This window comes from Salvelinus sp. IW2-2015, linkage group LG26 (assembly GCF_002910315.2).
Source record: "Salvelinus sp. IW2-2015 linkage group LG26, ASM291031v2, whole genome shotgun sequence".
Taxonomy (NCBI): Eukaryota; Metazoa; Chordata; class Actinopteri; order Salmoniformes; family Salmonidae; genus Salvelinus; species Salvelinus sp. IW2-2015.
In genome coordinates this window covers 33,553,547-33,568,440 of record NC_036866.1, presented here as the reverse complement: position 1 = coordinate 33,568,440, position 14,894 = coordinate 33,553,547, and the positions used below count along the sequence as shown (strand labels likewise).

Here is a 14,894-nt window from a genome sequence, read left to right as displayed (position 1 = left end):
CTAAATGTTTCGTGTCCCTATATTAACAGGGGGCGTAGGACGGTCCTTAACGTCTTTCAGGTGGCTAGCTACTGTTAGTCGTTACCTATATTTTAAGATTGAGTTGAAAGAAGTATTGTAAACCGCATTGACAATTAGTACAGAAAATGTTTCCGTTAACACAAACTGAAAAGATTTTCTTATCCTCGGAATATGCTAGATTTGTTGTTGTTGAAAAAGCTATCTTGTTCTCAACGATGTGTCGACCTCACAGTTGTGGAAGTGGGAACAAACGTTTGGTTCCTGATGCCGTTGTTGTACCCCATGCTACAGGGCTACGCCACAGGAAAAAACCAATCATATTCGTTGAAATACATGACACTCCTCCCCCGGATCGTAATAGGGTGCACCCTTCTTGGATCGTGCACAACCCTAACCAGATAGGAATACAGAAGAAAAACTGCATAACAACTTTTGTTAAAAATTTGAGTGTTTTCTGAGTAACCCTTTCACTTTGGTACCAACTCGAAATATTTATAACAGACGAATTTACTGGGTGTTGAAAATAGGACATTTGTTTGGACTTATCCTGCTAGGTGGTTGGGTTGTCGTAACTAGCTACTTGATACCAAACGTTAGCTGCTAGCTAGCTAAACAACTAATCAAGGGCTGGCAAATCCTACATTCTTTGTTGGCAAATTGCCCCATACATTTGAGAAATAACGATTTCCTGAAGAGGAAAAATACCAACTATCAAACTTAAGGAGCTGGTGGATGCTGGATAGCTAACTACCACTGCCTACTAAGCTATTCTTATCCTCCTGGATGGAAAGCTTGTGTGCATGAGCACGCTTCCTTCCTGTACGTTCTATTCTCTAGCTGGTGCAAATGGAGTCAACGATGGACCCAACGCCTAATGTCACAGATAACTTGTATAAAAGTAAGTAGTAAATGYTATTAGCTAATTTCTTTCGTCTCATTTAGTTACCTACCTTAAGGTAAATTGTCGCATGCAACTGCAGGCTGTTGTGCTAGTGAAGTCATTTATTGAATGGGTTGTTTTTATCCCCTCTGCTTCCGTTGTAGCGATACACAACATGGCCAAAAGTACGTGGACACCCCTTCRAATTAGTGGATTTGGCTATTTCATCCACACCCGTTGCTGACAGGTGTTTAAAATCGAGCACACAGCCATACAATCTCCATWGACAAACATTGGCAGTAGAATGGCCAGTGACTTTCAACGTGGCACCGTCATAGGATACCACCTCTCCAACAAGTCAGTTTGTCAAATTTCTGCCCCGGTCAACTGTAAGTGCTGTTATTGTGAAGTGGCTCAGCYGCAAAGTGGTAGGTCACACAACGGGGCCGCCGAGTGCTGTAGTGCGTAAAAATCGTTTGCCCTCTATTGCAACACTCACTACCGATTTCCAAACTGCCTCTGGAAGCAACGTTTGCACAAGAACTAGAGCTGTTCATTGGGAGCTTCATGAAATGGGTTTCCATGGCCAAGCAGCCACACACACAAGCCTAAGATCACCATATGCAATGCCAAGCATCGGCTGGAGTGGTGTAAAGCTTTCCGCCATTAGCTTGGAGTAGTGGAAATGCGTTCTCTGGATTGATGAATCACGCTTCACCATCAGGCAGACCAATGGACGAAGCTGGGTTTGCAGATGCCAATAGAACCTACCTGCCCAAATGCATAGTGCCAACTGTAAAGTTTGGGGGAGGAGGAATAATGGTCTGGGGCTGTTTTTTTTATGGTTCCCGGCTAGGCCCCATAGTTCCGGTGAAGGGAAATCTTAACGCTACAGCATAAATTACATTCTTGACGATTTTGTGCTTTGAAATTTGTGGCAACAGTTTGGGGAAGGTCCTTTGCTGTTTCAGCATGACAATGCCCCCGTGCACAAGCAAGGTCCATACAGAAATGCTTTGTCAAAATCGGTGTGGAAGAACTTGACTGGTCTGCAAAGAGTCCTGACCTCAACCCCATCGAACACCCTTGGGATGAATTGGAACGCCGACTGTGAGCCAGGCCTAATCGCCCAACATCGGTGCCCAACTTTACTAATGCTCTTGTGGCTGAATGGAAGCAAGTCCCCGTAGCAATGTAACAACATCTAATGGAACGCCTTCCCAGAAGAGTGGAGGCTGTTATAGCAGCAAAGGGGGACCAGCTCCATATTAATGCCCATGATTTTGGAATGAGATGTTTGACTTTCAGGTGTCCACTTACTTTTTGCCATGTAGTGTATCTAGTTGCAGCAAGCTATGGACTATTAGGTGATTACAATCCAATGTGTTTTGTTTACAGTGACTGAAGAGGACGTCAAGAGGTTAATAGAACTGCGTTCCTCCAATGAGGCTCTTTTCACAGGAAAAAGAAATGCTGCCAAGGTTGCCTGGAAGTATGTGAGGGTTGTCATATGTATGAAATTGTATACACCAGTATACCACAATCAGGGTGGTAACTGTTTTCTATCTTTAACTGTGCAGTGCAATTCTAAAGGGATTAGGTCTTGAGGGAAAGCTGACAGCTGACCAGATTGCCAAAAAGTGGGAAAATCTGAAGACTAGATACAAGGTAAAGTGTGTGTGCACTTGGAATAATGAAGTTGAGTGTTTACTGATATTGTAAATATTTACTGATCATGTCGTCAAAACAAAAAAGCTTCATCCCAGCAGAGGAGGCTGGTGGGAAGAGCTATAGGAGGACATGCTGATTGTAATGGCTGGAATGGAATTAATGGAACAGAGTCAAATGTGTGGTTTCCATATGTTTGATACCGTTCCATGAATTCCATTCCAGCCATTACAATGAGCCTGTCCTCTTATAGCTCCTCCCACCAGCCTCCTCTGCATCCCAGTCATAGTCCCACTTCTGTATTTGTCTTTTTCCTTTAGGATTTAAAATACCCTTTTCTTGGCAAGGACACTGTTTCTACTAGCATAGCCTCCTGGCCATGGTTCCAACTTATGGATGAGGCCATGGAAGGACGCCTCTTCAACAGCGCCCACGTTTTGGCGGTGGAATCTTTGTGTGGTGAGGATCCAGGTGCTCCCTCGCCATTAACCAACGAGAGAGAACAGGGGACCGAGGGTGCTGACATTTTGGAGTTCTTGATCAAAACGGAGATGGAGGACAGTGCAGGGACAGGGAACTTGGAAAACAATGCAACAGTTAACACTGATGCAACTCAGACTGGGGCCCCTACTACTATGGGCTGGCGAAGAATGTCAGAATGCTCATATAAAAGTAAGTGAGCTGAGCATACTCTGTGATTGTGTTGATAGGTTGACAGTTAATGATTTATTCAACCTTTATTTGTCCAGGAGGTCTGTCTAGAGTCTAGGTCTTTAGTAATTGTAGTTATTGATTGTTAGCAAGCTTGCTGCAAAAATAGTGTTACTTGATACAAAGTAATCATTCATATTACTGACATAGTTTTTTGCTCAACAGTGACAGAGCAGGAGACGGAGAGAATGATAAAGCTGCGTGCTGTGAATGAGGCCCTCTTCACAGGCAGAAAACATACTGCGAAGCCAGCCTGGAGGTGAATATGTCTGGGATGGACAGATGCAGACCATATTATTGCCCAGCAAGTTCTGTTATTGTCTGTCCCTAATCTACCCCTAGCTCTTTCACACTTACATATGTCTAAAGGGACTGGACAGGCTAGCTAGGAAGACATTTTTACCTATCAGAAGGCAAAATGGAGCTATTACCCTATTGCTTACACCTATTTGATCATTTCAGATTTCGTTTAGTGTCTTAACTGAGAATTGTTTTGCAAATTATTGTCTCAAGTTAACCATTGTTGTTTGTCTCCATGTTTTCCTGCAGAGCTATTTTGAATGTGTTGGGTCTTCAGGGAAAGGTGACTACTGACCAGCTAGCCAAAAAGTGGGATAATCTCAAGAGGCGATATAAGGTAGTGTGAGAGAGTGATGGCAGTACTCAACTAGTGCATTTGTGTATGTAACTTGTATTAGTGAACTTTCTCCTAATCTCTTGAAGTTATTATTGATTCACAATGTATCTCGCATCACGTCCTGCACAAATCTCCTCGCAAATTCCACTCCACACTGCTCTGTCCACTGTGTTGTTCCTCTTTTGGCGCAGGAGTTGAAATGTCCAGCCCGCGGCATGGAGAGCAACCCAAATTCCTGGCCCTGGTTCTACCGCATGAATGATGCTGTCGAGGGGCGTTTCGCCGGCTGCGCCCCCATCCTGACGCCAGTAGTAGAGGAGGGTGATGAGGAGTTTGAGCCCTCTCCACCACCAAGGAAGAGGGCTCGTCGCACACCAGGGAGGGGGGGGATGTCGGAGTTCTTGACAGAGTCAGAAATGGATGAGCTTGTAGAAACGGAGGATAGGGACGGTGCAGCCATGTTCCCAGGGGCCGCCATAGGGGAGTATCACAGGACCACGGAATTCTCATATAAGCGTAAGTGATGTTTTGCCTTTTTTAAAGGGATGATTTGCTCAAAATACAATATGACTGTACAAAATCAATATGATTTGCCACTTAGGCTGGTATTGGTTGACCCAGACAGTTTTTAAAGTGCATGTTTGAGTTATTTAGTTACGTTCACCATCTTGTGACCCTAACACGGAACCCAAACCGGCTGCGCGCGTGCGCCATCGTGCATAAATGTATTTTGTCCCCCTACACCAAACGCGATCACGACACGCAGGTTAAAATATCAAAACAAACTCTGAACCAATGACATTAATTTGAGGATAGGTCGAAAAGCATTAAACATGTATGGCAATTTAGCTAGTTAGCTTGCACTTGCTAGCTAATTTGTCCTGGGATATAAACATTGAGTTGTTATTTTACCTGAAATGCACAAGGTCATCTACTCCGACAATGAATCCACACAGCAGGTACCCACGTGCCATCTCCTCATTGGTTATACCCCCGTGGGTGATTGAAAGACGAACTGTTTTGCCGGTTGTCGTGGTAATACTATGAAAGTTTAGATGCCGATCACCATATAAGTTCAAAGATGAAAAAGCCTGGAAGGAGCAGAGATGACTAGAAACGATTCGGTTGGCCGTTTTATGTGTGGATTAATTGTCGGAGTAGAGGACCTTGTGCATTTCAGGTAAAATAACAACTCAATGTTTATATAAACTAACGACAGTCCGTTAGTTTACTACCGCAAACTCTGAACATTTTCATCTGGATCTTTGCAACTAGCTAAACGCAATCCYGGGTGACCACTCCTGGCTAGCGTTTCCATCCCGGAGCAAGCACCAATTAGCCTGAAGCTAGCCCGGCCAGGGCTCCTGTGCTACCACCGAAGCCCACTCCTGGGCTACAATATCCGGACCCCTTCTACTTCCGGTACGGGGCACGGAACCACGCCGATCCTCTACGACTGGAATACCGACATAATCTGCCCGAGGACTCCAACAGGCCCCTCAGGCGARACGCCCGCTGAAGGCYCATTCTGCTAAMCTGCTAGGCCTGCTAGCTACCTGGCGCTACCTGGAACCCTACTAATTCCACGACTGGTCTATCGATGTCACCGCACGAAGAGGCAAAAACAGACTTACCCCATCGCGACGTCCCCCAAAGGCTAACTTGCTAGCCCCGGTCTGCTAACTGCTAGCTTGCCTGCCCCGGTCTGCTAACTGCTAGCTTGCCAGCCCCGGTCTGCTGTTAGCTTGTTTAGCCCCGGCCTACTAACTGTTAGCTTGTTAGCATCAACCTGCTAACTGTCTGAATCGCCGTGTCCCCAGTCAGCCCAACCACTCACTGGACCCATATGTTCACTTGRCTACGCATGCCTCTCTCTAATATCAATATGCCTCGKCCATTACTGTCCTGGTTAGTGATTACTGTCTTATTTCACTGTAGAGCCTCTAGCCCTGCTCAATATGCCTTAACCAACCATGTTGTTCCACCTCCTACATATGCGATGACATCACCTGGTTTAAACGTCTCTAGAGACTATATCTCTCTCATCATTACTCAATGCCTAAGTTTACCTCCAATGTACTCACATCCTACCTTACCTTTGTCTGTACACTATGCCTTGAAACTATGCTATCGAGCCCAGAAACCTGCTCCTTTTGCTCTCTGTTCCGAACGTGCTAGACGGCCAGTTCGTATAGCATTTAGCCGTACCCTTATCCTACTTCTCCTCTGTTCCTCTAGTGATGTAGAAGTTAATCCAGGTCCTGCAGTGCCTAGCCCCACTCCCACTCCCCAGGTGCTCTCATTTGTTGACTTCTGTAACCGTAAAAGCCTTGGTTTCATGCATGTTAACATTAGAAGCCTACTCCCTAAGTTTGTTTTACTCACTGCTTTAGCACACTCTGCCAACCCGGATGTCTTAGCCGTGTCTGAATCCTGGCTTAGGAAAAACACTGCAATCTCCATCGCTAACTATAACATTTTCCGCCAAGATAGAACTGCCAAAGGGGGCGGTGTTGCAATCTACTGCAAAGATAGCCTGCAGAGTTCTGTATTACTATCCAAGTCTGTACCCAAACAATTCGAGCTTCTACTTCTAAAAATTCACCTTTCCAGAAACAAGTCTCTCACTGTTGCCGCTTGCTATAGACCTCCCTCTGCCCCCAGCTGTGCCCTCGATACTAAATGTGAATTGATTGCCCCCCATCTATCTTCTGAGCTCGTGCTACTAGGTGACCTAAACTGGGACATGCTTAACACCCCGGCCATCCTACAATCTAAGCTTGATGCCCTCAATCTCACACACATTATCAATGAACCTACCAGGTACAACTCCAAATCCGTAAACACGGGCACCCTCATAGATGTCATCCTAACTAACTCGCCCTCCAAATACACCTCTGCTGTTTTCAATCAAGATCTCAGCGATCACTGCCTCATTGCCTGCATCCATAATGGGTCTGCGACCAAACGACCACCCCTCATCACTGTCAAACGCTCCCTAAAACACTTCTGCGTGCAGGCCTTTCTAATCGACCTGGCCGGGGTATCCTGGAATGACATTGACCTCATCCCGTCAGTAGAGGATGCCTGGTTATTCTTTAAAAGTGCCTTCCTCACCATCTTAAATAAGCATGCCCATTCAAAAAATGTAGAACCAGGAACAGATATAGCCCTTGGTTCACTCCAGACCTGTCTGCCCTTGACCAGCACAAAAACATCCTGTGGCGTTCTGCATTAGCATTGAATAGCCCCCGTGATATGCAACTTTTCAGGGAAGTTAGGACCAATATACACAGGCAGTTAGGAAAGCTAAGGCTAGCTTTTTCAAACAGAAATTTGCATCCTGCAGTACTAACTCAAAAAAATTCTGGGCCACTGTAAAGTCATGGAGAATAAGAGCACCTCCTCCCAGCTGCCCACTGCTCTGAGGCTAGGAAACACTGTCACCCCGGTAAATCCACTATAATTGAGCATTTCAATAAGCATTTCTCTACGGCTGGCCATGCTTTCCACCTGGCTACCCCTACCCCGGTCATCTGCCCGGCACCCTCCACAGCAACCCGCCAAAGCCCCCACCATTTCTCCTTCACCCAAATCCAGATAGCTGATGTTCTGAAAGAGCTGCAAAATCTCGACCCCTACAAATCAGCCAGGCTAGACAATCTGGACCCTCTCTTTCTAAAATTATCTGCCCGATATTGTTGCAACCCCTATTACTAGCCTGTTCAACCTCTCTTTCGTATCGTCTGAGATTCCCAAAGATTAGAAATCTGCCGCGGTCATCCCCCTCTTCAAAGGGGGTGACACTCTAGACCCAAACTGCTACAGACCTATTCTATCTATATCTTTCAAAGGTCTTCGAAAGCCAAGTTAACAAACAGAATACAGACCATTTCAAATCCCACCGTACCTTCTCCGCTATGCAATCTGGTTTCAGAGCTGGTCATGGGTGCACCTCAGCCACGCTCAAGGTCCTAAACGACATATACCGCCATCGATAAGAGACATTACTGCGCAGCCATATTCATCAACCTGGCCAAGGCTTTCGACTCTGTCAATCACCACATTCTTATTGGCAGACTCGACAGCCTTGGTTTCTCAAATGATTGCCTCGCCTGGTTTCCAACTACTTCTCTGATAGAGTTCAGTGTGTCAAATCAGAGGGCCTGTTGTCTGGACCTCTGGCAGTCTCTATGGGGTGCCACAGGGTTCAATCCTCGGGCCGACTCTCTTCTCTGTATACATCAATGATGTTGCTCTTGCTGCTGGTGATTCTCTGATACACCTCTACGCAGACGACACCATTCTGTATACTTCTGGTCCCTCTTTGGAACTGTGTTAACTAACCTCCAGACGAGCTTCAATGCCAATACAACTTCTCTTCCGTGGCCTCCAACTGCTCTTAAACGCAAGTAAAACTAATGCATGCTATTCAACCGATCACTGCCCGCACCTGCTCGCCGTCCAGCATCACTGCTCTGACTTAGAATACGTGGACAACTACAAATACCTAGGTGTCTGGTTAGACTGTAAACTCTCCTTCCAGACTCACATTAAGCATCTCCAATCCAAAATTAAATCTAGAATCGGCTTCCTATATCGCAACAAAGCATCTTTCACTCATGCTGCACAAACATACCCTCGTAAAACTGACCATCTACCGATCCTCGACTTCGGTGATGTCATCTATAAAATAGCCTCCAACACTTACTCAACAAAACTGGATGCAGTCAATCACAGTGCCATCCATTTTGTCACCAAAGCCCCATATACTACCCACTACTGCGACCTGTACGCTCTCGTTGGCTGGCCCTCGCTTCATATTCGTCGCCAAACCCCACTGGCTCCAGTTCATCTACAAGACCCTGCTAGGTAAAGTCCCTCCTTATCTCAGCTCGCTGGTCACCATTGCAACACCCACCTTTGACGCGCTCCAGCAGGTATATCTCTCTGGTCACCCCCAAAGCCAATTCCTCCTTTTGGCTGCCTCTCCTTCCAGTTCTATGCTGCCAATGACTGGAACGAACTACAAAAATCTCTGAAACTGGAAACACTTATCTCCCTCACTAGCTTGAAGCACCAGCTGTCTGATCAGCTCACAGATTACTGCACCTGTACATAGCCCATCTATAGTTTAGCCCAAACAACTACCTCTTCCCCTACTGTATTTATTTATTTATTTTGCTCCTTTGCACCCCATTATTTCTACTTTGCCCATTCTTCCATTGCAAATCTACCATTCCAGTGTTTCACTTGCTATATTGTATTTACCTCGCCACCATGGCCTTTTTGTTGCCTTTACCTCCCTTATCTCACCTCATTTGCTCACATTGTATATAGACTTATTTTTCTACTGTATTATTGACTGTATGTTTTGTTTATTCCATGTGTAACTCTGTGTTGTATGTGTCGAATTGCTATGCTTTATTTTGGCCAGGTCGCAGTTGTAAATGAGAACTTGTTCTCAACTAGCCTACCTGGTTAAATAAAGGTTAAATATTTTTTACTTTAAGACATGAAGGTCAGTCAATGCGGAATATGTCAAGAACTTTCAGTGTTGCTTCAAGTGCAGTCGCAAAAACCATCAAGCACTATGATGAAACTGGCTCTCATGAGAAATGCCACAGGAAAGGAAGACCCAGAGTTACCTCTGCTGCAGAGGATGAGTTCATTAGAGTTACCAGCCTCAGAAATTGCAGCCCAAATAAATGCTTCAGAGTTCAAGTAACTGACACATCTCAACATCAACTGTTCAGAGGAGACTGCATGAATCAGGCCTTCATGTTCAAATTGCTGCAAAGAACCCATTACTAAAAAGAACACTAATAAGAAGAGACTTGCTTGGGCCAAGAAACATGAGCAATGGACATTAGATCGGTGGAAGTCTGTCCTTTGGTCTGATGAGTCCAAATTTGAGATTTTTGCAGAGTAGGTGAACGGATGATCTCCGCATGTGGGGTTCCCACCGTTAAGCATGGAGGATGCTTTGCTAGTGACACTCAGTGATTTCTTTAGAATTCAAGGCACACTTAACCAGCATGGCTACCACAGCATTCTGCAGCATTACGCCATCCCATTTGGTTTGCACTTAGTGGGACTATCATTTGTTTTTCAACAGGACAATGACCCAACTGTGTAAGGGCTATTTGACCAAGATGGATAGCTGCATCAGTTGACCTGACTTCCACAATCACCCGACCTCAACCCAATTGAGATGGTTTGGGATGAGTTGGACCGCAGAGTGAAGGAAAAGCAGGCAACAAGTGCCCAGATTATTGGTGAACTGCTTCTAGACTGTTGGAAAAGCATTCCAGGTGAAGCTGGTTGAGAGAATGCCAAGACTGCAAAGCTGTCAAGGCAAAGGGTGGCTACTTTGAAGAATCTCAAATATAGCACTTTTGTTTGGTTACTACATGATTCCATATGTGTTATTTCATAGTTTTGATGCCTTCACTATTGTTCTACAATGTAGAAAATAGTAAAAATAAAAAAAAATGAAAGCTGGTACTTTATACATTTACATTGAGTATACAAAACATTAAGCACACCTGCTCTTTCCATGACAGACTGACCAGGTGAAAGCTATGATCCCTTATTGATGTCACTTGTTAAATCCACTTCAATCAGTGTAGATGAAGGGAGGAGACGGTTAATGGAGGATTTTTATGCCTTGAGACAATTGAGACATGGATTGTATGTGTGTGCCATTCAGAGCGTGACTCAAAATTAGGAAAGTCTTCCTAATATTTGGTRTTCTCAGTGTATATTCTGGTCTTGATGCTAATTTCCTGTAATATTATCCATTTTGCCATGGGGGTTTTGTTCTGTGTATTTAAATACTGTATTCTCAAAAGCTCATTCTATTGCATTTTAGTTACAGTTTAAACACCGCGTATTTATGTGTATACTGGAATCTTGACACGGCTCACTAATATATCTACTGTGTAAATTCATCCGGTGTGTGTRTGYGTATGCGTATAGATTGCATTTGGGTTACAGTGCTATTTGGGTTGTTAATTGGATTAATTCGGACATCTTCTTGTTTTTGATATGTATTATTATTTGTGTACTTGATTTACATTTTACTACATTGTTAGGAGTTATTATCATAAGCATTTCGCTGCACCCACTATAACATCTGCTAAACTGTGTACGCGACTGATTAACTTTGATTTGAACAAGTTACTTCGATAACAGGTATTTGTGAAGAATAACACTAGTTGTTATACTTGCTTGCATTACAGTGACTGAGGAGGACACCAAGAGATTGATAGAGCTGCGTGCATCTAATGAGGCTCTTTTCACAGGAAAGAGAAATACTGCCAAGCCTGCATGGAGGTGAGTTGGCTTGTGTTGGAAGAAAGTATTTGGCTAAATAAAAATCTGCTATTTCCAGTCAATGTACTCGGTTTATTTTGTAAATCCCTTATTTCTCTGCAGGGCAATAGTAAAAGAGATGGGCCTCGCAGGCAAGTTGTCTGCTGATCAGGTCTCTAAAAAGTGGGACAACCTGAAGACAAAATTCAAGGTAATGTAACTAGTRTACAATCTCACCTTGTTTGTCAGAGCCTGTGTGTTTACTTTCGCATGTATGTAAACATTCATGCTTATTTGTGGTACCGGAGGATGGGTAAGTCTCTAAGTTTTATCTCCCAATAAGTTTAGATCTTCTTTTGTCCTTTAGGACTTGAAGTACCCGCCACGTGGCATGGAGAACCAGAGCAGCCCTGCCTCCTGGCCTTGGTTCCAACTTATGAACGATGCCTTCGAGGGCCGACTGGCCGGGAGAGCCCCCAAAATAACGCCTGTATGGATGAGCGARGAAGACTACTTRTTTGTWTCCTCACCGATGCCTACAGAGAGAGACCCGTGTCCCATGCCAGAGAGTAGTGGGATTTCGGAGCTGGAAGAGGCAATGGGACCAGGGGACACAGATGTGGATGGAACGGTTACGTTCATCGATGCCAGTGGAGAGGAGTGCCCCACACCTTTGGAATTCTCCTATAAAAGTCAGTACCATTTCTTCATGTCTCAGAATGTACTTTTTAAGGAGGATAAAATAGACTTTTAAAATGTAAAACTTCAGGAGTTAAAAATGTATGAATGTTGACAAGATATGAGGTAAACAAATATCCACTTTATTTTTGTTTTGATGACAGTGACAGAGCAGGATACGAGGAGGCTGATCAAGTTGCGGGCTGCCAATGAGGTTCTCTTCACTGGGAGGCGAAATGCTGCCAAGACTGCATGGAAGTTAGTAGGATTTAGTATGAAAATAAATGTCAACGACAAAGCAATGAAGTCAGATATGCATTATCAAAACTCATTGATCATGTTTGTGTGCAGGGCCATTTTAAAAGAGTTGGGTCTCCTGGGAAAGGTGTCAACTTACCAGGTGGCCAAGAAGTGGGACAACTTAAAGAGGAGATATAAGGTAAACGATCAAGTGTTTGCTGTTAATGTGTGCAACATGAAATAAACCAAACTGTAAGTGGATACAAATCTGAATGTCTTTAGTGAAGGACCAATCCTTCCTAATGCACATGCATTGCTCAAACACTGTAGTCTGCTCTGTGTTTGTGTTCTATAGTTTGTCCCCTGTTGTTCTCTGAACAGGACCTGAAGTACCCTCCTGTGGGCATGGAGAGCATGGCAGACAATGCTGCTTCCTGGCCATGGTTCTACCTCATGAACGAGGCCATGGAGGGCCGCCTCGCTGCCAGCGGACCTGTCCTGACCCCTATAACGGATGGCGACGACCCAAAGCCTTCCCCTTCGCAGCCCATTCGAAGTAGAGGACGCCCGTTGCTGGACAGGGGCGACACYACACTGGAGTACGAACAAGAGATGTATGCGGACCCCGCCACAGAAGAGTGCCACCGGGCCACAGCGGAGTGTGAGAGGGCCCTGAGAGAGGAGAGGTTGGGTAGGGGGCCAGCTGGTGCCACTGCTGCTCACAAGGGAGTGACACTGGAGAGAGAGTGGGAGATGGTGGAGAGGGAGAGGGCAGCGATAGAGGGGGATAGAGCGGCAGTGGACAGAGAGCGGCAGTGGCTGGAGAGCGAGAGAGCCAACTTGGCAAGAGAGAGGATGCTGTTGGAACAGGACAGGATGGTCCTGGGGAGAGAGAGAGAGGCCTTTGAGAGCCAGAGGGCAGTAGTGGTGATGAACAGCGCTACAGGGGTGCACACTGGACACATCAACCACTGTGGGATGGGGATGTAGACTGATGTTATAGACTGATTGGAAGCCAAGGACTGATCAAGAGCTTTCAAGTTACTTGGAGAACAGACTTTTCAGCATGTTTTCACCTTATTGGCTCGAGATTAATCTCTTTTTACACTATCTCTAAACTTAATGGTTTGTTCAACTAAACCAGTGAGAGATTTCAATCTGTGACACTGCTCACTTGTTTTGAATKATATTTGGAAATTTGTCTGTGTTGTCTTTCTTTTGACAGAAAAGGCTAATGATATAAGCCTTAAAAGTTTTTGTGATTTGACTCAAAGTTATTCCAATGACCTCATACTGTCTTTTCAATCTTGGTAGCAATTACAGTATATTGTAATAAAAGAAAAATAAGCACCATAAGTGAGAGAACTGGATGCTTATAAAAGTTATAACTTTTAAAATGTCTCTATGAAAGCTGTTTTCACTTTCAAACAATAAAAATGCTGTAAAGTACTGCTAAAAAAGTATGGAAGTGAATTATTGTTTGAAAAATCTAATCACGGTAGGGGAGAGGGTTAAGTTGAGCCATTGTTTTACATTTAGCATCACTCAGTCAAGGGAAATGTACGGTGCATTCGGAAAGTATTCAGACCCCTTGACTTTCCACATTTTGTTACGTTACAGCCTTATTCTAAAATGATGGAAAAACAATTTAATCAAATCTACACACAATACCCCATAATGACAAAGCAAAAACAGGTTTTACAATTTATTTGCGAATTTATAAAAAAAATAAACGGATCACATTTACATAAATATTCAGACCCTTTGCGCAGTACTTTGAAGCACCTTTGGCAGCGATTACAGCCTCAAGTCTTCTTGGGTATGACGCTACAAGCTTGGCACACTTGTATTTGGGGAGTTTCTCCCATTCTTCTCTGCAGATCCTCTCAAGCTCTGTCAGGTTGGATGGGGAGCGTTGTTGCACAGCTATTTTCAGGTCTCTCCAGAGATGTTTGATCGGGTTCAAGTCCGGGCTCTGGCTGAGCCACACAAGGACTTTCAGAGTCTTGTCCCGAAGCCACTACTGTTGTCTTGGCTGTGTGCTTAGGGTCGTTGTCCTGTTGAACCTTCGCTCCAGTCTGAGGTCCTGAGCGTTCTGGAGCAGCTTTTCATCAAGGATCTCTCTGTACTTTGCGGCGTTCATCTTTCCCTTCATCCTGACTAGTCTCCCAGTCCCTGCCGCTGAAAAACATCCCCACAGCATGATCCTGCCACTTTTTCCATGTACAGTGCCTGAAGAAAGTATTCATACCCCTTGACTTATTCCACATTTTGTTGTGTTACAGCCTGAATTCAAAATGGATTCAATATTTTTCTCACCTATTTATACACTATACCCAATAATGACAGAATGAAAACATGTTTTTCAACGTTTTTGCAAATGTATTAAATTAAATACAAAAATATCTCATTTACATAGGTATTCAGACCCCTGAGTMAATACATGTTAATCACCTCTGACCGCGATTACAGCTGTGAGTCTTTCTGAGTAAGTCTGTAAGAGCTTTGCACATATGGATTGTACAATATTTGCACATTCTTTTTTACATTTCTTCAAGCTCTGTCAAGTTGGTTGTTGATCATTGGTAGACAGCCATTTTCAAGTCTTGCCATAGATTTCCCAGCCAATTTGAGTCAAAACTGTAACTACGCCACTCTGGTACATTCAATGTAGTCTTGGTAAGCAACTGCAGTGTATATTTGGCCTTGTGTTTTAGGTTATTGTCCTTATTCTAAAACTTA

General features: G+C 44.3%; 1 protein-coding gene across 3 annotated transcripts; it reads left to right on the top strand.

Annotated features, from left to right (window-relative positions):
* The first annotated feature begins 452 nt into the window (after positions 1-452).
* Positions 453-13,295, top strand: LOC111952623 (uncharacterized). Of its 3 annotated transcripts, XM_023971484.2 has the most exons (13): positions 502-919; positions 2,300-2,393; positions 2,482-2,569; positions 2,890-3,241; positions 3,446-3,539; positions 3,830-3,917; positions 4,109-4,433; positions 11,162-11,255; positions 11,358-11,445; positions 11,602-11,926; positions 12,077-12,170; positions 12,264-12,351; positions 12,534-13,295. In XM_023971484.2, exons 1-13 carry the CDS (start codon positions 868-870, stop codon positions 13,140-13,142), a joined length of 2,391 nt encoding a protein of 796 aa, XP_023827252.1. In that variant the 5' UTR covers positions 502-867; the 3' UTR covers positions 13,143-13,295. The 3 variants fall into 3 exon arrangements, with proteins under 3 accessions (XP_070291346.1, XP_023827252.1, XP_023827253.1); XM_070435245.1 differs by lacking the exon at positions 2,300-2,393 and having other exon boundaries at positions 453-919; XM_023971485.2 differs by lacking the exon at positions 502-919 and having other exon boundaries at positions 2,303-2,393; positions 2,495-2,569.
* Positions 13,296-14,894: the final 1,599 nt, after the last annotated feature.